The following is a 24,132-nucleotide window of genomic DNA, read 5'->3' on the forward strand; positions in this document are numbered from 1 at the left end:
TGTGTAACGAAGTACAGTATTTCACAGATCAAGAACGAGTACTAGGGGCAAGTTAATGCATTCATATTGGAACAGTTTTTGCTGAAGAAGATATGAAAATTGCTTGTGTGAACAACTGAACATAGTTTGAAAGCAATGTGTAACGAAGTACAGTATTTCACAGATCAAGTACGAGTACTAGGGGCAAGTTAATGCATTCATATTGGAACAGTTTTTGCTGAAGAAGATATGAAAATTGCTTGTGCGAACATAGTTTGAAAGAAATGTGTAACGAAGTACAGTATTTCACAGATCAAGTACGAGTACTAGGGGCAAGTTAATGCATTCATATTGGAACAGTTTTTGCTGAAGAAGATATGAAAATTGCTTGTGCGAACATAGTTTGAAAGAAATGTGTAACGAAGTACAGTATTTCACAGATCAAGTACGAGTACTAGGGGCAAGTTAATGCATTCATATTGGAACAGTTTTTGCTGAAGAAGATATGAAAATTGCTTGTGCGAACATAGTTTGAAAGAAATGTGTAACGAAGTACAGTATTTCACAGATCAAGAACGAGTACTAGGGGCAAGTTAATGCATTCATATTGGAACAGTTTTTGCTGAAGAAGATATGAAAATTGCTTGTGTGAACAACTGAACATAGTTTGAAAGCAATGTGTAACGAAGTACAGTATTTCACAGATCAAGTACGAGTACTAGGGGCAAGTTAATGCATTCATATTGGAACAGTTTTCACTGAAGAAGATATGGAAATTGCTTGTGTGAACATAGTTTGAAAGCAATGTGTAACGAAGTACAGTATTTCACAGATCAAGAACGAGTACTAGGGGCAAGTTAATGCATTCATATTGGAACAGTTTTTGCTGAAGAAGATATGAAAATTGCTTGTGCGAACATAGTTTGAAAGAAATGTGTAACGAAGTACAGTATTTCACAGATCAAGAACGAGTACTAGGGGCAAGTTAATGCATTCATATTGGAACAGTTTTTGCTGAAGAAGATATGAAAATTGCTTGTGTGAACAACTGAACATAGTTTGAAAGCAATGTGTAACGAAGTACAGTATTTCACAGATCAAGTACGAGTACTAGGGGCAAGTTAATGCATTCATATTGGAACAGTTTTTGCTGAAGAAGATATGAAAATTGCTTGTGCGAACATAGTTTGAAAGAAATGTGTAACGAAGTACAGTATTTCACAGATCAAGTACGAGTACTAGGGGCAAGTTAATGCATTCATATTGGAACAGTTTTTGCTGAAGAAGATATGAAAATTGCTTGTGCGAACATAGTTTGAAAGCAATGTGTAACGAAGTACAGTATTTCACAGATCAAGAACGAGTACTAGGGGCAAGTTAATGCATTCATATTGGAACAGTTTTTGCTGAAGAAGATGTGAAAATTGCTTGTGTGAACATAGTTTGAAAGCAATGTGTAACGAAGTACAGTATATCACAGATCAAGAACGAGTACTAGGGGCAAGTTAATGCATTCATATTGGAACAGTTTTTACTGAAGAAGATATGGAAATTGCTTGTGCGAACATAGTTTGAAAGAAATGTGTAACGAAGTACTGTATATCACAGATCAAGAACGAGTACTAGGGGCAAGTTAATGCATTCATATTGGAACAGTTTTTACTGAAGAAGATATGGAAATTGCTTGTGCGAACATAGTTTGACATCAGGGTATAACGAAACACATACAACTAATTACAGAATATCACGGATCAAGAATGAGTACTAGGGGCAAGTGAACGCATAAGAAAGGTAGAATCACAGCGAAAGACATGAAAAATGTCAAAAGCAAAAAATGCAGTGAGGAGAATTCAGCAAGAATGTATCAACACAGAGGTAAACAACAATGTCAAAAGCATACAGCCAGACTTGTGTACCAATTTAATTAATGGACGTGGTGACTAAGTTACGGATTTCGAAAACTGAGTAGGTCCTAGTTCTAATTGCAGATTTTGAAAATTGAATCGTTCTAGTTTCCGATTTTCAAAAGCGAGTAGTTATAGTTCCAGTAGCACATATCAAGTCGCTTGTACAAGTCATCATACAACATACATCATTCTGTATCCTGTGTATCAATAACTTGTGTCTCGAGTGAAGACATCTGCTCACCCATGAATTGCATGATACAGCTCATTGTAGACATAGCTTTGACTGGTGGCAATTTCTCCAACATCTTTGCCACCATGCTGCCAAAGTGGGCATATTCGTTTCTTGGACGGTTTGCAAGATGAGCAGTAAAGTCATTCATTGATTTAACGTTTTGGCTCATGAAGTCGGATATTGCAGCCTGCAAATGGAAAATATAAGAATATCACCACTTTCAATAACTTTACTTGTACTATAAGCAGGGCTCTGGAGCCGGAGCCTTGCATTTTCACCGGAGCTGGAGCCAGAGCTCTACATAAAATTCAGCCAGAGCTGGAGCTAGGTATTTGAGGTGTAGCTCCGGCTCCGACGTATTTCATAAGATGCTATTATATATGCAACAACCATATCTAATGAGTGCACATAATTCAACAGCAGGCCTTCGCGAAATCAATAATCTTTTCCTCTCCCTTGCTGCATCCAAATGTGACTGGATCCTGGATTTGATAACGCGTCGGAACTGATATTCTAGTCATCAACATCCCAAGTGTTGCGGCCAGACTAATCATATTTTTGGTTGGCCAGGTTGCAAGTTCACAATCTGAGCAATTCAATTTCGATAATATAACAGGATTTCGATAATATAATGGGAAATTAGTTCGCGGGCTACTCAAAGCCATATAAGGCCCGCAGGCCGCGGGTTGCCCACATCTTATATAGACAGACACCTTCGACAGTTTTCAGAGCTGGAGCCGGAGCAGTGGTAATAATGCCGGTCCGGAGCAGGAGCAATGCAAATTTACGGCTGCTCCAAAGCCCTGGCTATAAGCCTTCATCACATCCGACTCACCTGGAATTCTTGTTTATCTGCATATCTCTTTCTCTTTCTAGAGACAACTTTGGTAGGTGAGCTTGTTGACTGATCCGCACACTCTACCTCATTTCTACCATCATCAGGCATAACCTGGCTTACATCTTCTGGAGATTCATTGACTTGCATTACATCTTCTTCTTGGCTTGATTCTGCTGTTAACAAAGTTGCACACATGAAGCAGACCAAACACATGAATTCATTCTGTGACAGGTTACCAGTATTTGAAGAAACATCCAGTCTATCTCCATTCCCATCAGAATCTGGTGCAACAGTTCCAACAGTTCTGATCGCAAAAAAAGCAATACCAAGTAAGAAATGTGGGCCATCTTGTAGTTATAGATATTTATATGATGTTAGGACTTACGGTTTATGCTTCAAATGATCAAGCAGAAAAGACATAGACTGATAATGAGTAAACTCCTTGATAGTGCTCGCGGCAGAGCCACTGCTTTTGGCTTTCTTCAATTCGCCAACATATTTGCTGAACCTGTTTCGGAGTTGTTTCCAACGTTTTTTGCAGTTAGTCGCTGTAAACAATGTGAAGATTATTAAAAAAACATAAATCATTATACTGTGGCATTAGACATTTATTTACAACTCCCTATCACATTGGGTTCTAGAAATGGTTTCATCGAACACACAAATTTTCGGTGTCAATGGAGGGGGGGGGGGGAGGCTGAGCAAACAAAAAACAAAATCGTGTTCCATGTATGCCTGAAGAGGCAGTCTGAATGTATTTTCCATTTGTTTTGATCTTTACAAGGGCCTATGATGGAGTTTGGATGAAGACATAGCCAGTAAACGAAAAGAAAGACATGACACGAATTAGCTGGAAATTACTCCACTTCTTCGTAATAGCCACGTTAAAAGGATGGTGAGATAATTTTCAAACAGAGTACTTTACGCAATGAAATTAACGACCACGAAAAGGAAATTACCTAACAAGCAGGTAAAATACGGATAAAATTTATATCACCATCGTTTTAACGTGTCTATTTCAATGAAGTGGACTAATTTCCAGCTAATCCACGTCATATCTATTTTTCGTTTAATGGTGATGTCTTCATCCAAACACTACCACAGGCCCTTGTCAAGACCAAAACAAGCGGAAAAGACATCCCTGCCTCTTCAGGCATACCCGTAACACAATTTTTGGTCATGTTGGTGTGACGAAATTGGTCACCGTAAATACTATTATTTCAAAAATGGCCGAAATGTCAATTCCACTGACCTCGGCTTCTCTGGTTGGAATTGAGTAAAATTTGGTGTGCAACATACTTTTCTTAGGTAAACTGACGATTTGACAACTAAGCCGATGAAATTTGAATAAAAAAAGTTTCTCTTGGAACAAGAGTCCAGCTGAATACCGATTCAATACAATAACCATCAACCCTAGCAAATATCAAGAAACTATGAACACAACAACGAATGAGTAGGCAATGATAATTAGAAATACAATTAATATGTAACAATACAGGGCATGTAGTATGCGTTCGTAATGAAAGACGTCACGGGCCGCAAAATAACCGTCTGCGGGCCGCGGGTAGAGAACCCCTGGTATAGGCTATGTAAGTTATGTGAATTCATGTTTGTAAGGGCATAACTATCTTACTATTTCATATTATAAAACAACATTAGTGAAGCTGGGGTGGAGTGCAGTATTAGCAGTGCAATCATGCACTTACTTCTGAAAAGTAAGACATTGGGACAAATTAGGGAAAATACTTCAGGAATTTTTATGTTCGACTGACATCTTTAAATTGAAAAGGTTTCGCAAACATTGAACTATATCCTTACCAGTATTTTTATTTTTTTTCCACAAACTCCAACAAAATTTCTCGAAACAGCAATATGATTGTATCAGTAGGTTATTGGCAATTTGGCAATTAAAATGAATTTAGACAGTAGGATATTTCATGCCAGACAATTGTTCTGATGATGTGAGTCATGAGGATTTAGAAGTTGCGGAGCGAAACTGCCTCGTGATTTCCCTAATTCAAGAAATTAGAAATTCGTTCATCAATCATTTTAAAAATTTAGAGGTCTCGCGTCTCGCAGACCCGCTAAAATTGCTTCGCGAGCCCCCGGTTGAGAACCACTGGGGCCATACTATACCATACACTAATAACCATAAACTTACCTGTTGTGTTGTATTTATCAAGTTTTTCGCTGATCTTTATCCAAATATTATCTTTTCGTATTTTATCCAAAAATTTCGTATGTGTAGAGTCATAGAGCACCGGGTAGTCCCGGACGCTCTCGATCAGATCCTCATTAAAATTCATATTTAATGCACAGCATAAATATCACTGCATACAAGAAAATATGAGTAAAAAAACAGGGCCCCTTCCATCAGAAGAACTGAGCCCAAACATTTTATATCTACCTATCTATCTATCTGTATGTAGGCTATGTCAATGATTCAATATACCAGCATATCTGGTGCCATGATTGCCGACCATCTCATATTGTTCTCATCAAGTACCGGTATACAGTGCGGTAAACAATATTGGCACTATAATCCAATACAATTGAAGTAAATTAGTACTGTTACTTCAAACAACAACGCCACTGCCACAGCATCTCTTCTCCCTGCGATTCACAACACTCAACAAAACATCGCACAGCAAGCCAAATACGACTGAAGCACACGATGAACGACCAGCCGTCGACGCCGATAGCGCATAAAGTTAAAACTATTTTAACTCGATTCGCGCCCGTAGGCTTTCGGCCAGGCTCGTGAAAAACGAGAGAACGCTTCTTCGTACGCGACCTGTCTGTATCGCATAGGTTTTCGGCTATTGGCTAGGTTTCCGGCTATAGGCTAGGTTTTCGGCAATAGGCGTCCTGTCCGCAATTCGTTTCATACAAAAGGTATATGGAAGATATTCAGGTCACGCAAAAATATTCGCTTGATATTCTCATGCTACGAACCTGTTCAATGATTCGTGGCGCCTACAAACTGTTTCGATACCTCAATAACTTTACAGTATGAATGGAGGTGGATTTTCGGTGCATTCAAATATTAAAATAACTCAAAACAGAAATAGTACTTGCAGGAACACCAAAGTGCTTTACACAAAAGTTTGTAAGGGTACGATATGTGCTTATAATGCGTGAGTCCTGCACAGCCGTAGCATCCATCCAAGTTTGGATAACACAAATTTATTACACTACATAGTCACTACACGAGGGTTCTGTCAATGTCATAGAAATAAACCAACTACTCCAACAAAAGAGTAGATAGGTACCCGACTCATTACTCGTAAATCCAATACACAAAACAATCTACTACACCATGCCAAGTGGTGAGTTATCACATCATTTTCCTTACATCAAAACACTCAGAAACTGGAAATGTATTTAAAAAAAGTTTCCTACCCCTTTTTACACCTGTGGTAAATCATTCAACGATTATGTTTTGCGAATGGAATCGCTGTTCAGAGTCAAGTTTCTGTGTTGAATAAAACCTACGTTAAAACAGCTCAATCGTAATCCAATTAAAACCACGAATCTATTTCCATCTCCTCACAAACTGACGCCGTACAGAAAAAATAAATTTTCTTTCACCAACACCAAAGTATACTTGTCATCAGTCGTTTTCATAGAACACGTGACCCTAGTATCTTATATACATGCGACGACAAGAATTACAATTTTTTTTGCAAATTGTTTTTAATTATTTTTAATAATATTGACACTATATCGCTATCATCGAGTTGCGTGTTTACGATATCAGTGTGTATATACGCGTGTGCGTGTGTGTGTGTATTTCATACCTGGGGACCCATATCCAAATGGAAACGAATTTAGTAAATGCAAGAAGGATTGAAATGTTTCGAATCGATTCATAAGTGGTCTTCGTTGTGGTTTTAATCGGAACATACAGCACGAACTAACCGTAGACAGCTACTCGGTAATCGAAATACATGCGTTCACATTGGCACGACGATCTTGTTTCGTCACGTGAAAAATATCTTCACTGTCGCGATACACTGATACTCTGCATAAGACGTGCAAATCTTTCTCGCACTCAAAATGCGTATACTAACGAGTACTATAACCGGCGTCATCCGACGTTTAACAAGCCCAATGACACTAATAACATTGGTCACGTGACGTATCCCTGAGTATAATTACCATATTCCTTTGGAGATCTGACAAACATATCAAGCCCATCAATTTGGTATTATTGTAATCATGACAGTTTGCGATCAGGTAGTGTTTCGAAAATTGATATGTCTGTGATGTCCGGGTCCATGCTTTGGATTTTCCAGAGTCGATATGTCAGAAAAAACACCTCCTCGACTTTGGTAACCGGTCGGTAACGGTGTTCGGAAAATGGATGATTTCATGTTCCCCATCGTGCTAGCAATTCCGGGTTGTATGCTTGTTTTCTTGCACATGTTTACTATATTGTGCCACTCTTTATTGGTCAATACATATCGTGCCATTCAGTTTGTAATCACAAAACCGTGAGAACGTATGTAACCGGATCCGCATATTCACTCTGAATCGATAAACCAATAAGCTATATTCAAATAAACACGCCACAACCCTTGTTTTGTTTCCATGAAAAATAATAAGACGATTACCATCACACATATCAAGTATTCACGATTGCTCACCATACCAAGTATTCGCGTAAATCAGGTGTGTGACATTACATAAATCATGGTTAACAACATGTCTGAAATTACAAGCATCATGGATAACAAATTCATGTTATCAATTCTCAGTCATGCACCGACTTTGTACATTCAATGTGAGCGTAAGTGATGAATACTTGCTGATCCAACATACACACAGACATAACACAGTCGCAACATGGTTATTCGTTCAAATGCCATTGATTGGACGATATCTTCTTTTCATACGGGTAGTCTACGGGTGAGTTACAAACTGCTTTACTTGACAATGTTTTTGTGGTTGACTTTTTTGAGTATAGTAAGATGTTATAATGACGAGACGTAATACTATTTCCGTTAACTCAATTGCGACAAAAATACCTAGAAAATTTTTAAAGGCTTCGATCTTTTGTGTGAAATTGATGCGTGCATAATCTGCTATATTGTGTCAAGTTGGAATGTCGTACCGAAGTTGTGAGTGTGAACAGCAGGTGATTGTGCAAGTGAGAAGAAAGTTCGCGAAGAAAAGTTCGCGATCACGTTTGTCAATCCTACTTCAAATCGCGATATGACAAAGCGAATTGAAATATACCGATTATGATTTACCTCGTCGCATCGCAACTCGATCGCGTTATGTGCAAGTGCTTGCTAAATTGAAAGTGATTACAACGACGGGAATTATTATATTGAATGACATTCAGAGAACATTCTATATTCCAGTAAACTTGATTGACACCAGTTGGACTCGTACCGAGCGCATCAATATTGAATTCCAAACCGTTGGTAGTGGTAATTGGTAAAGTAGGAATTCTACGATAAGATAGCGACATGCGCTGATATTGCACTTGCTGCAGTTACACTTGAATAGTCGCATCATTTCAAGATTAAATTTAACTGTAAAACTTGATTTTAGAGAGTGACGTGCCGATATTAAAACAACACATCAGTGGTTTTAGGCTGTGCACAGCTAGACAAGTAACAAAGTGCATTCTCTTGACGTCATCGACAGACGATACGGAGTGGTTATTATTACTCGACAAGACTTCGCATACCCACACAAAAAAGACACTTCCGTGGTGCGACCGTTGATACCGACTATGAATGCACTATTCAATAGTTTCTGGAGCCGGAGTAGTGATATAAATGAGCTCCGGAGCTAATTTATGGTAGAAGAGAGCTCCGGAACTTGAGCTGGAGCAGCTAAATAATTACGACTGCTCCAAAGCCCTGATTACGATACGATAAGCAATATTCGTTATGGCAGAATTTTGTGATATTTGTCGATGGTCCCACTTGATTAGGTCACCCAATTGGTATTCAATTATTCTATACTTAACATTTGAACCTACGGTTAGGCACCCGCTTATTCATCGTGTTAACATGTATCGCAGTTAGGCGAAATTGTAATGAGGGCAGCAACATTGTCATCGACAAGCATGTGCTATTGTGCATTAGATATATATTTTACGGAACAAGCAAATGGCGTCACAATTTTTAAAACTTGGCAGCCCATCACAATCGTTGTCTATTCTCAAATATTGATTTTGGTCAGGTTCAAGGATGCCAAATAAACATAATGGTGAATTACATTTCCATCTACTCCAATACTCGTCAACGCATGGGATGGTATTTACATATCTAAGGTCACGTGATCGACAGTGCAGCCAATAATCGAGACGCGTAAAAATTATGGCTTGATCATGAAAATGAGCCGACCTTTTTATTACACAGATTGTTCTAAGTTCATGATATGATTTGCCCGACTGAAGGTTTCTCCGGGAAACACCGGCTAAGATAAGGTTATCATATTTTCAGACTTGCAAAACCGGAGAAGAATTCTCGAAAAGCGGTGAATTTATCCCACTTTGTGGTCGGTTAACTAAAAGGTCAACTTTCCCGCCCAGCGCCCAGAATACCGTTTTTTCCTTCATATTGTCAGGAGGTTGATTAAAAAAAGGTCAACTTTCCACCCAGCTCCCGAAATACCCACCGGAGCGTCACTTCGGTGCTGATTTACGGCATATCAGTCGGATATGACCGACATTCTAAAAAAGAGGACAAAATCTCAAAAAGCAGTACAAAAAGGCGTCCTCCTAGGACACTTACAAAACAGTCAAAAAAGAGGACGTATGGTAACCCTAGGGCCTAGGCTAAGACCTTCGAGACGCTTTAGTGTAGGGGTGTGCATCGACCGAATACGAGCCTATGTGACACATTAATTTCTAGTTCAACCCCATCTGCGTTGCGACACTTTACGACGTGAAGTTTTGGCCGACATATTCCTGGTAAAGTGCGGTGCCAAAATGATCGGTGGTTCGAATCAAAATGAGGGAAAGAGTCTTTTTAATGAGACAAATGATCGCCTAAATCGATTGCCTACTTGTTGCACATCTGAACAAAATGTTGTCGAGGATATTTACTTTCTATTTTTATAGGAATTTTTGGTTGGTTTGTGAGGATGATTTTTTTTGCAAAATGAGAGCGGATGGTTGTCAAAAAGTTTGAAAACCACTGACCATTACAAAGCTGCACATGTCACTTGTGGCTTTTGTTATGTTCAGGGTTCTTCAATATTATTTTTATTCTCTTACTCGTATTCTTCCTTTGCTGGTTCTTTTCTTGACCTTTTGCAATACTATTGTCACCACCATAAGTCCTATTTTAAGAGGATTTGTCCTCTTTTTCTACATTTCAAAGTGTCCTTGGACGAAGCCTAAATCTTCTCTTTTTTGGAATCTGTCCCTTTTTTCAAGAAAAAGTATTAAAATTATATCAGAAACACGACCCCGACGCAGCGATCGTCATAGAGTTTCATAAAAAATCGGGTAAACAGGAGTCGAGTCACATGACGTTTTTTTAGTTAACACAGTGCTATCGGTCGGAATTTTGTCGCAATAACCAGTTTTCTAATGCGGTGATGGAGCTGTCAGGATTTTTGAAAATTACTTTGTTTTTAATCAGAAAACTTGGAAAGCATTTGTAATACGTTGTAAGAACGGTAACTCAGGAGAGCAGATAAACCCCTACACATCGACATTCGCGAATGCCAGACTGGCGAGAACCGAACCCGTTTGATTGCGCAACTCCCCTTCCCAAGACCCTGACGAGAGTAGTATAGGTGATCGGTCTGGGTGTGCCTGGGGCTCTTATGGGTGCGGCGGTGAGGTGCCTGGAAACTCGTCTTGAACCGGTGACCCTTTAGACCCCCCTCTCGGCGGTGAGGTGCCATGTGTTCTTATGGATGCGGTGATGATGGTACCCTTTCGGGTATAGGCTGCGGTGATGACGTGCCGTGAAAACTCGTGGTGATGATGGTACCCTTTCAGACCCCCATGTGGTGATGATGTGCCTATGTAGTGATGATGGTACACTTTCAGATATATGCTGTGGCGATGATGTGCCCACGGATTCTTGTGTCGTAGTGAACTAACGTTGTGGATATAGGCCGCGGCGATGATGTGCCTGTCATGTATTCTTACGGGATCTCTGGTGACCTGCCGTTGTTTCTTATGGGATCTCTGGTGACTCGCCATGTGTTCTTATGCGATCTCTGGTGACCCCACCCTTATGAGTATAGGGATCTCTCGACCGGTGCCGCGAAAACTCGTCCTGAACCGGTGACCCTTTCAGACCTCCCTTCCACCCGACCGGTGCCTTATGAGTATAGGGATCTCTCGACCGGTGCCGCGAAAACTCGTCTTGAACCGGTGACCCTTTTCGGTATAGGGATCACTCAACCGGTGCTAGTATAGCCATCTCTCGACCGGTAACCCTTTTCGGTGTGGGGATCACTCGACCGGTGCCGCGAAAACTCGTCTTGAACCGGTGACCCTTTTCGGTATATGCATATCTCGACCGGTGTTGAATATGTATCAAGTAAATAGTCATGTGAATGAATCTTTGTTAATGTGTATATCGTGAAAACTCGTGGTCGTGACTCGCCTTTTTTACTATAGGTGGTGACGGTGATTCGCCTGTCGTGTATTCTTACGGGATCTGTGCTGACTCGCCATGTGTTCTTATGGGTGCGGCCGTGAATCGCCCTTTCGGTATAGGCATCTCTCGCACGTCGTACTTTCGCATGTCGTGCTTTCGCGTATAGGTTGTGTTGGTGATTCGCCATGTGTTCTTATGGGTGTGGCGGTGATTCGTACTTTCGAGTATAGGCATCTCTCGCGCGGTGTTGAATATGTACGAGTCACCAACAATAACCGCACAAACGGAAACGTGGCTTGCAAGAGGATTAAGCAGTGCGTGCGACCTATATTTCGAATGACCTGCGCGCTGAATTGTTTCCGTGCAGTCGTGTGCTACTATCGATTATTACACTAGACCAGTCAGTGTGAAATAGTTTGCTAAATCTAGGAATCAGTCGCATGGTGTTACTTTAGTAATTAGTTTACCACAGAGCCGGCGTAGCCGGTGATTCGAATACCGACAAATTTTCACTTATTTCTGACCCAACCCTAATCCTCTGTGAAGTTGACGCTTATTCAAAAAGGTGTGAAATAATTGTAAAATCCTAATCCGAAACCGATTAATTCGACTTTGGCGTAGTGCGCATTGAAATAGGATTGACAAACATGACTACCAACTTCCCCACAGTCCCGTTTCGATATTATACACACATTGATTTGAAACAAGTAATGAAACATTACAACAGTGGCGGCTCGTGACAATATCGGGTGGTGGGGCAAGGGCCGCAAGCGACTTGTTATCAATATGACGTCACAGTAGCGTTTTTCAACGTTCATGATGGCCACATGAATTTCCCGTAAACAATGATTTTTAACGTAGGTGCCGCGAAAGGTTTGCCGGTGGCGTGACTTGAAGTGCGGTAACAAATGTTTTATTCATTGTTTTTTATTCAAATGATTATTTTACAAAATGTACGCGAACTAAGAATCGTTCCCATGCCACGAATCAATCATCAGGTTATCCTTAGTAGCATGCGTTATGATTTCGTGGTAGAGATTACGCAAGCGCCGAGTAAGACTATACCAAAAATACGCAGACCAACTACCTACAAAGAGCATTCGCATGACACCTTGTGGTGTTTTAATCGTTCCATGCTCATCAATTCTGTAAAGTGCTGCAGCGCCTCCGACCCGATTTGTATATGGATTCTCGTCCCGAAAGCGAGTCAAATCGATTTGCCCTCGTCCGAAAGTGTTTGGTACACGATCCTGATGCGTTACGACCAGGGGATAGGCAATCAAAGCGGTGGCACCCATAAACGTAAAACATTATAAAAAGCCAGCTGTTATCCATGGAAGATTAATTACGAGTCTGCCTGCCATCATTCAAGCAGGAATCAAAGCACTGTGTTAAATTGAAATGCGAGCACATATCGCATTAAACAATTTCATGAATAAATTATTTCATCTTGATGAATTTTTCACTTTTCACTAGTCTTTGAGGTACCCTTAGCTACTATCGCGGTGTCGAGATGTTCGCGCAAAATGCTATCAATGGAAACCGTGTATTTAATTAGATCCAAAAATACCCCCCTATTGAGAGAGCATTCCTTCTCATCGTGGCCTCGAAGGGGCAATTCATAAACTCCAATAAATTTAATGGCATCAATCACCCGAGAGAGAACATGCCTATTCTTATCTACAAGCTCATTGTGCTTGCAGACTGATACGCGATAACTTTCATTGAGCTGCGACATTACATTTACTCTGCCAAACAATTTATATTTAACTGCACTAGCCATGTGCACTTGGGATTTTTGGTGCGTTTTCAGACGCTCTGACAAATGCTTCAGATCGCGTTAACCAATTTTGTTCCAACAAGAGCCACTGCTTCCGATACCGGCACTGTCGTATAAAAGACAGTAAAAGCAAAACAAGGCGTTTTTATCCTCGCCATAAGTAAGCCATTCATTTTTATCGAAATGCGCTGAAGAAAAGGCACGAGTGCGTTTTCCTCCGGCGTACGATTGGATCAATGGGCAATTTCTAGGCTGATACGGACCTAGTCGCTTTACCTCTAATTTTTGCTCTAAAGGCAGCTGGCTAAACGGCGTACGGAGCACAGATTCAACACGATTCATGTTCGCACTTGACCTGACTACTTATCTGCAGAAATGGAAATGACTATAAATCGAGAGATTGCGTATGCCTAACTGGAAAGGTCAACGAGTTCGGACACATACGCAATTGTTATCTCATAGATTGGACAAGGAAATGTCATATTGAATCCAAAACATCATTCTGAAGAACTACGGATAGCAGCCTCGGAAATTCGGTCCCGGTACAGCTTGGAAGATTCTGGCCTTGAGGCTGGAGACTGTCACACGACACATACGGCTTACGGTCTATAGTGTCTATATGTCTGCTGCGAAATCGCCTTCGGAAAATATATTACCGAATAAATACGTGGATGAAAGCCGAAAACTTGGTACACTGTTACATGAAATCATCGAGAAGTATAGCCTCATGACCGTTTTCGGTATGGTACACTGTCAAAATTAATACGAACAGATCAACGCCGAATTTTGCGTAATATTTACTGAGGAATCGGCTGATCAAGCGATCAGCTGTTAGCCGCCATCGAAAACGAAACAGCTATCGCGCTTGACAGGGGTTGTAATTGTGAGCAAATGGCCCGAAGGCCACCATTCCACGGTGAAATTGACATTGGAGAATATAAAATAAAACTAAATATTTGAATGCAAACCGAGGATGTTAGTAAACTGTTTCATGATATCATCATCTCATCACCTATCTCAGTATGGAACACAGATACACCGGCTTTTGCGTGAAATCCGCAATGCGTTAGGTAGGCTAAGTGTCAGATCAGCGCACATCTCTACCATACTCGAACTTAATAAAGAAATTGCTGCCCTAATCATTGAGTGTCAACCTTGAGACTTGGCACAGCGTTCGATACTAAAATCAAGACATACCATGTAAAAGTTCATGACGGATCTAGCTAAGGAGCATCGTTAAAATCAATGGAGACCAATACCGGCTTTGCGTGAAATATGTTTGCGATACATGACCGATCAGCACACACTCGACTTTGGAAACGGAATTACTACCCTAAACTTTGAGTAGAAACCCTGAAACTTAGGACAGTGTTAAATACCACCATCACGACATGACATACCAAGTTTCAAGAATTATCATGGTGTGAAACACCATCAAAATCGACCTGTACCAGCAACGGTCGACTCAACGCATATCACGGTATCCGAGTTCAGATATAGATACGATTGTTACATCACACCTTAAGGGCGAGCAAGCATATTTGCCCCGGTTGCTCGGCCATTTTACGAATAGGAGAGAGTAAAGCAACGTTTCTTAATTGTGCGCAGCTTTGAGAGAATAGATAGTGAAAGCTTGTTATGAGCGCTACCGGGGCAAGCCCCGGCTAGGCATTCACAAAGCGAAAACACAGAAGAGAATTCGATTTTCGCGGAGACTTCGCTATGTATGGGCATTTGCAAGCGAAAGCACAAGAAGAACGCGGGTTTCGCTGTGATCTCGATATATATTGAGCGCTGTGCGTCTATAAATGGTTAAATTGTTATTGAACAGAATTTTAGGTGGGGCAATGCCCCAGTTGCCCTATAGGACGAGCCGCCACTGCATTACAACTCTATTCACGGTCTGGCTTTCCGTTTGTCAAAGAGATATTTTTACATCTTACCATACTCAAAAGAATTATTCACAACATTACCAATTGTTAAAAATCTAGTTTTCAATTACTTGATTATATCACTGCAACTCATGAATTTGAATTAATTCATCCTGGTTGTATTCGTATGCTCAGTCTTTTTTTATTCGATTGTAAAGGTTGTTACTATTCTGAAGACAAAGTATTTACTAATCGGTGCATATACGTTTTGACTTGGACATATTATATTTTGAGTATACGAGATTTGAAGGCCAGAACAATAACTGAGAATTAAATTATCACAATTGAATCCGTATATGACAGCGTAAAAGATATTGGAATGTCAGCAACTCTTTACGGTAATAGTTACAACCACACTAATCTACCCAGACAACACGTCATGATCATTCCTGAAATCAACACGTACGCGGCAACTGACTTGAGTTAACCACAAAACGGCATCGAGTTTTAAATCCGCTTGCAGCTGACGGATTATTCGAATGCATCGATGGAGAATATTATTGAACTCGTCGGTATTGTTACTTCAACAAATTTTCGCTTACACCGGCTGCGAAAGTTAATATCGAATGGTAAGACTTGATCACGTATTTGTTGATCACAGACATGACAAAAAACATTACCGAGATTTTATAAACTAGTCATATTACTCTACACATCTATCAATATCAAAATGCGAGTCATCCAATTTTTCTACTAAAGTAACATTTCACTTTCGGAATCGGACTCGGTGTAGTCATACAAATTGTATTAAATCCAACATCAAAACAAAAGGACATTTTAGTTCATTGAAATCAAATCATTCGTCTTCGACTTGTGCTTTTTTAGATTGCGACAATTCGTTTCGAATGAGCTGTAACCAAAGTTAAGAAATCTTTGTGTCCACAGATATGGAAGATGAATATAGCTAACAAAAACACGAATCGACGTTTCAGAGTATTTCACGGATGTAATAAACTTGTTAGTGTCGCCTATCTAAAAGTATGCAGGCGTTCGATTTCCATACCGACTGTTGCGATGTTTAGGATTCGCTTACAATGACCAAGAGTGAGGATTTAACATCAATGTCGTTACTGGCGGTATTCACAACAGAGAATCGAAACATTACACAGTGTGAAAATATATCTTTGATATCAAAGCACTATCCCAAGTACACGATTAATACTCAACTTCGTTCACACTTTCTATAGAACGTGCTAAATGTAAAATATCACGAGGTTGCACTCTAAGACTTTGATCATTACAAAAGTAAATTGGAATATGTTTGCTAGATGCATTCAATTAAGTTAGAAATGTCTGGTGTACAACAATCGTAATATCAAGGAAGTACTTGCTACACTGTAATTCCCTTGACGTGTTTTGCATTGTTGTTCATTTGTAATATTGTTTTTGAACCCTCAAATAATAATTCCCGACATGAAACTAAGCCGCTGAAAGTCGTTACCATCACAAAGAAGCAATTTGCACGATGTTTGCCAAATGTGTCCTATAGTTAGGCGTACTGGAATTATTTGTAAAACACACACACGATCAGAGAAATTGAAAATTTTCCCGTTGTTGGCTAAAGTAAATACCATCACAATACTTCGTCGCTAAAATACCTTACTTGTATGTGATTGAATCCCTAGCAATTACCTCACTATTCCAAAGAAATTTTACTCACTCGACGGATATGAAACAGCCTCGCTTAATCGGTTTAGATCGTTTTTCTAAATGCAAATCATATCCATCCCACAGAAAATAATTTTCACTTGCTTGGTAATGAAACCGAGGTGCGGGTCTTCATTCAATTTTTTTTGTGTCAAATACTTTGCAATAAACACACTGGAGTGATTGAGATTAACATCATCGGGCTGCCATCTGTAAATCGAGGTTACATCATTCTTGTAACTGTATCGTTTACCTAACCGAGTTGTATGAACAGTTGGATATTTTTACCATTTAGTGATTGTTGAACATACCACTTCGAAATACTCCGTTGATCTTAATTCCCTTTGTCGTGATAATCGAAGTAAATTTGTTTCGAATTCGTGACAACCGACTATGACATGACGAATTTTTGAAAAGTTTACTTAGAAGGTTTGTTGCATATCGCGAAAAATAATATACCACTCGTATTGATACTGATTCTCACCGAACTCGATTGTGATCAATGTATGCTTTATGTGTTCTGGATTCATTTCGGTATGGTTAAACATTCAACCTCGATAGATACGAATTGACACCCACTCAACTAATGTCATACCAAGTAGTTATTTACAACAACCAAGACACAGGAAATTTGTTTTGTCCGTTTCGATTTTTTTTTACTAGAGGTACTCATCACTTCGCTTAATACGATCTAGATTTAAACTCCGTCTATAGTTTGCTGGATAAGTATTATGTTAGTGTAAAAAATTTTCACTCTCTTGGATTATGGACTCAATGTGTTAGCGGACATTCAATATTTTGTTGTATGAAATAGTTACTTTGTAGGATACGAATGATCATCCCTACAACTCTTACAAAAGTACGAAGTATATTTAGATCACACAAAGTAATCAACTTTACTCGATATCCTCACACTACGAAACTAAATGTTTGGTTACACTCTACAAACTGTTTTTATGTCACAAGAACTTTTTTTTACATGAATGGTCACGCATCTAAATATTCAAATAATCCAACACACCTTACAGAAATATCATAGTTCTTGTAACAAAGTTGTATAAGTATAATGTTTATCGTGAGTCCTACACGTTCATGATATATGTCGAGTTTGACTTTTAGAAAATATTATATCGATATCGCGACATCTTTCAAAAACAAATCCATGGCCACTGCTTGAGAGACCTACCAATGTCATTGCAGTAATCTTGTTACTTCCGCAAAAGAGTGTGTATTCGACTCATGTTCCACAAATCTAACGCACAAAACAATCTACTTTGCTACCGAAAAGTGCTGAGTCATTGTATGATTGCCCTCACAACAAAACAGCTAGAAGATATTATCATACAAAAATATTCCTAACCCTTTGCGCACCAGTGACAAATCATACAACAAACATTTTTTGTGAGTCGAATTGTTGTTCAGTGTCAAGTCTACCTGTACATTAAAACAACACAGTCACAAACCAATTAAAACCACGGATCTATTTTCATTTCGTCACATACAGATAAATAAATTTCATTTTCCCAACACATACTTGTAACCAATCGCCTTCATTAAACACACAACACCATAATAGTATTTACTTTCTACAACATAGACATTCCGATGTAGTCAAGAAATATTTTTATTAATCAAAATCATCGATTTCTGTTCACGGTGTTAGTGTGTGCATGTCATACCTGTGGGCCGCCGTATTAAAATGGACACGGCACGACTGAATGCAAGGGGGTAGAAGTCTATCGCATAGATTTACATGTGGTCTTCGCTACGGTTTCAAAAAAACGAATCATCTATTTTGCATTGGTCGAGACCGAGCGAACCAGTTACATGTATTCGCGGTAATGATTTTGCTTGTCATATGCGAATGATAGGTTTGCTACTCCGACAAATCAACATACAACAATCTTCTGACGATCATAATAGCAATTTCATTTTCCACCCCTTCGTAACTGTATACCCACGAAAAGTATATTGTACAACTCGGCCACTACGTTTAACAAAACCAATCACACTACCAGCGTTGAACACAAGATACCTACCCAAGTCAAAATAACATACTGGTTTGGACAACTGACGTTTACCTGTGTAAAATTATCATTTTCACTTGGAGGTCAACCGTTACCTGACTAAAATACCATTGTCCTTTGGAGATTTATCGTTTACCCAGTGTAACAAACCCCTTTTCCTTTGGAAATCTATTTTTTCTCTGGGTGACAAACCTTTTTCACTTGGAAATATATTTTTTCTCTGGGTAACAAACCTTTTTCACTTGGAAATATATTTTTTCTCTGGGTAACAAACCTTTTTCACTTGGAAATATATTTTTTCCCTGAACAACAAACCATTTTCACTGACCAACAAACCATTTTCACTTTGAAATATACTTTTACCTAGAGTAACTAACCATTTTCTTATGGAAATATATTTTTGACTCGAGCAACAAGCCATTTTCACTTGGAAATAAACTTTTATCTAGAGTAACAATATCGTTTTTACTTGGAAATCTATCTTTTCCCCAGGTAACAAACAATTTTCACTTGGAAATATATTTTTCCCTGAGTGATAAACCATTTTCGTTTGGAGATGCGATGTTTACCCAAGTAAAAATACCATTTTCGTTTTGAAACCACACGCATCAATTTGGTATTTGCTGTATTGGTGAAAGTTTGAAATAGATTACAACGAACAGTGACGAAAATATACACGACAATCGGTTTCAGAGTATACTCGCGTCGGTAGCAACACATCTATATCATCGGTTAACCACATGAAATAACAATTTAATCTTGTATATCGAAATGTATGCTTTGGAAAATGATGAATATTGTGTGACCTGATGTGTGTATGTGTCCGGGCTCGTACTTTAGTTTTTGCACAGAGTCTATACGTCTGAATAAAACACCACCTCGACTTTGGTACCTGGTTGGTACATGGATAACGGCGGTCGGAAATTTAGGTTCTCATCGTGCTAACAGTTCCGGACTACTTGTGATTTTTCTCACACATGTTTACTATATTGTGTCACTCTTTATTGGTCAATACATATCCCGCCGTTCAGTCTGAAATCGGAAACCCGAGAAAGTATTAACCGGAACCGGATATCAACTCTGAATCAAAAAACCAATGAAACATGTTACACCCTGTGTTTCCATGAAAATAACAAGACATTACACATCAAGTATACTTCACGATTGTTCACAAGTATTCGCGTAAACGAGGTGTGTGACATTACATACATCATGGATAACATCATGGCCGACATTACAAGCATCATGGATGACAAATTCATGTTCTCAAGTCTCATACATGAACCGACTCTGTACATTCAATGTGGGGGGGGGGGGGGGGTAGATGTAAAAACGATATTGTTACTCTAGATCAGAGGTGGGCAACCTTTTTGGCGTCCACGGCCGCATTTCGAATACTTCGGCGCCATACGGCCGCCAGCCATATGTGAGTTGACTAAAAAAATCTCAATCTTCCGTTTTGAATCCCGAAATACCCGTTAACGTTATTTGGGTTGATAAAGTCAACCATACCCATTGTCGTTGCGAATGCCGAAATCCACATTTCACGCCACTTTAGTGCAATCCACAAGCATAAAGACGCGGTATAATTGACTACGAAGACATTTGGCCGCCCTCGGAGGACATTTTAGCTTTGCTTAAAAACTTAATTTCTACTAATCTTATCATATCTAATACATACCAAACATATTTTGAAACGAATATATTTAAGGAAAGTCTCTAACATTGAAATCAGTGACTTCCTTGATTTTGCATACGAGATGACAAACTTGCAAAATTGGGAACCTCACGCGACACCATAAGTCTTAGTTGCGACTCTAGGTTTCCGTTCAGTAAGCGAGTTCGGTACTCGTTTTTCAGGTATTTCATTTGCGAAAAGGCAGACTCGCACACGTAAGTGCTTCCGAAAATAACAAGAGTTTCTCTAGCCAATTCTCGCAAAAGTGGATATTCATGGGCCATTTTCCACGTGTCAATCAAATTCTCCTCGCACTTGAACTTTGTCACAAGCTGCTCATCATTCTTCAATTCCAACAGCTCCATCTGAAGGTGTGGCGGTGCACTTTCCGTTTCCACCAGGTGTGGAAAGGCAACAAGTCGTAATGTATGTGATATTTTTTGGAAATCTTTGAAACGATCTGCGAAATCCTGCAACACAGTATCAAAAATCCCCGAAAATAAAGTGATCGGAATCTTTTCTACCTTTATTTCGCAGCTGTCGATAAGAGACTTAAGTTGTGTAAAATGGAAAAAATCACGCTGCTGAATATGAAGTTTAAGGAGACGACATTTGTCACGAAAATCCGATACTTTTTTGTACATGGTGCATATCGTTGCTTCTTTTCCTTGTAGGCTTCGGTTTAAAATGTTAACATGGGACAGAAAATCCACAAGAAACGCCAAATATATGACAAAGCTCTCATTTAGTAAGGGGCAGTCTTTATTTTTTGTGGAATAAAATTCCAGTATTTCTTCTCGCAACTGTAGAACACGACGAGATGTGTCTCCTTGGGACAACCAACGTACTGCGGCGTGGTAGAGAATGTCTTCTGCCGATGTTTCGCGCTCTTGCAGAAGTTCTTGAAATTGCCTATGATGAAGACCATTTGCACGAATGTACAAGATGATGCGATTGACGTCTTTCAGAGTGTCATTTAAGGCAACAGATTTGACACTCAGGGCTTCTTGGTGGATAATACAATGAAGGTTTGTGAGCTGGTTATTATCGTACTCTTTCGACACGAATTCTGAAAATCTTGTCACAAAGCCATTTGTGTTACCTATCATTGCAGGTACTCCATCTGTACAAATACCGCGAAGATTTTTCAAGTCTACTCCATTGCGAATGCAAGCATTCTTAACAGCCCCAAATATGCCTTCACCACGAGTGTGGGTGGAGAGTGTTTCCATTGAGAGCAGATCTTCGCAGAACTCAAAATTTGGAGACAGAGAGCGAATGATGATCAATAATTGTGCAGAGTCCTTAATGTCAGTCGATTCGTCGATAGCCAGTGAAAATAAAGTTGCGTCCTCATTAACCTTTGTCTGTAGGGAGATCGTCAACTGTTTGGCGATATCATCTTGCCGACGCTGAATTGTACGACGCGAGAGTGCAATTGGAGAATAATCAGTTTCCTTACCAGGATGAATGCACCTAACAACGTCCACGAGACATCGCTTATGTAGTTCGCCATCTGAATAAGGCTTTCCCGCTGCACCAAGATGATATGCGACAATATAAGACGCTTCGCACAACTTATTTTTCGACTGAATGAAAGATGATATGCAAGATGTCTGCATTTGCACACTTTTCTTCAAACTTTCGAGACGACTTTTCCTCGACTCACCCACCATTTTTGCGTACTTGTGTGACACATGACGACGAAAATGCTGCCTTGCATTATCTCCTTTAACAGTTTTGACCACTTGATTGCATATCAGACACATCATAGTATGGGCTGCCGTTTCTACCATAAAATAATCCAACTCCCATTTGATATTAAATGCCCTCTTCTCCTCTGTTACTGTTCTTTTTCGTTTTACTGACATATTGCGATGTAGACCAACTTTATAATGTAATTGGGCTATAAGGAAAAAAGTTTTGTCTCAATGTATTATTCTCTTTCCGTTTGCTCAATACACCCACACCCACTCAATGTTATCCGCTTACCAAGGCTTTTATAACTACGGTTCAACCTATCGCAGTATCGCCAATAGGCCCCTCACATTTGGACTTCGCGACAAGACTGACTAAGCTTAGTCCTTGGTCCTCATACTTAACCGACATTGGCGAAGTGTGACGTAACAATGCAGTAAGAAAACGCTAGGCGAAGTCAGCTTTACCGGCAACCGGTAGTCATGACAAGTGACGACTGGAAATAAAATTATCCAATTCACTGAAGGCGTTACACAGACAATTACGGGTTCATGTTAATGGAAACTTTCAAGATTGTATAGAAACTCCTTCTGTCCACATACATGAGGATTGGTCAATTTCATAATGGTTCACTCCAATACATACAGATAAGAAGCAGATCTATATTTAGCAATCATTATTGTGCCCTCAACTCTCGATAAAGTGCACGATAGTCGCATATTCGTATCGCAGGAAGCCTAATAAGCAAATCTGAAATTGAAGAACCCGGACGAGGACGGGGCTCGTTCACTTTCGGACCAAAAACGCATTTTTTCCGTAAGGCTGTATTGAGTTTGGTCCGAAAGTGAACGAGCCCCGCAGGTCCGTCTTTTAGTCGGTAGGTTGCAGTATTATATTATGTCGATTGAAGCAGCTGGAAACGTAGTCATAGATTATGCAGTGAAAGAGTTTAGCACACTGATTTAACAATACCCTCCATCGTCGTAATAAGTTCTATCATACATGTAACATATGATCCATCAACACACGGCCGCCAGCACATGCATTTCACATCACGCGCTCACGGCCGCACAATTATGCCTCCACGGCCGCATGCGGCCGTACGGCCGCAGGTTGCCCACCCCTGCTCTAGATAAAAGTTTATTTCCAAGTGAAAATGGCTTGTTGCTCAAGTCAAAAATATATTTCCATGAAATTGGTTAGTTACTCTAGGTAAAAGTATATTTCCAAGTGAAAATGGTTTGTTGGTCAGTGAAAATGGTTTGTTGTTCAGGAAAAAAATATATTTCCAAGTGAAAAAGGTTTGTTACCCAGAGAAAAAATATATTTCCAAGTGAAAAAGGTTTGTTACCCAGAGAAAAAATATATTTCCAAGTGAAAAAGGTTTGTCACCCAGAGAAAAAATAGATTTCCAAAGGAAAAGGGGTTTGTTACACTGGGTAAACGATAAATCTCCAAAGGACAATGGTATTTTAGTCAGGTAACGGTTGACCTCCAAGTGAAAATGATAATTTTACACAGGTAAACGTCAGTTGTCCAAACCAGTATGTTATTTTGACTTGGGTAGGTATCTTGTGTTCAACGCTGGTAGTGTGATTGGTTTTGTTAAACGTAGTGGCCGAGTTGTGCAATATACTTTTCGTGGGTATACAGTTACGAAGGGGTGGAAAATGAAATTGCTATTATGATCGTCAGAAGATTGTTGTATGTTGATTTGTCGGAGTAGCAAACCTATCATTCGCATATGACAAGCAAAATCATTACCGCGAATACATGTAACTGGTTCGCTCGGTCTCGACCAATGCAAAATAGATGATTCGTTTTTTTGAA

At 39.6% G+C, this 24,132-nt stretch overlaps 1 protein-coding gene and 1 long non-coding RNA gene across 2 annotated transcripts in view; one reads left to right on the plus strand and one right to left on the minus strand.

Annotated features, from left to right (window-relative positions):
• Positions 1-24,132, plus strand: part of LOC145459405 (uncharacterized) — a 49,475-nt gene that overhangs the window by 19,696 nt on the left and 5,647 nt on the right. The gene's annotated exons all lie outside the window — the stretch shown is intronic.
• Positions 1,894-5,779, minus strand: LOC145459166 (uncharacterized). The gene is made up of 5 exons (XM_080337799.1): positions 5,118-5,779; positions 3,342-3,504; positions 3,193-3,260; positions 2,954-3,129; positions 1,894-2,305 (listed from the first exon to the last, which is right to left on the minus strand). The coding sequence occupies exons 1-5, from the start codon at positions 5,260-5,262 to the stop codon at positions 2,072-2,074; spliced, it is 786 nt and encodes a 261-aa protein (XP_080193925.1). The 5' UTR covers positions 5,263-5,779; the 3' UTR covers positions 1,894-2,071.

The sequence above is a fragment of the Botryllus schlosseri genome, chromosome 16 (assembly GCF_051294905.1).
Source record: "Botryllus schlosseri isolate E-star chromosome 16, Bs_hap1, whole genome shotgun sequence".
In the NCBI taxonomy this organism is placed as follows: domain Eukaryota; kingdom Metazoa; phylum Chordata; class Ascidiacea; order Stolidobranchia; family Styelidae; genus Botryllus; species Botryllus schlosseri.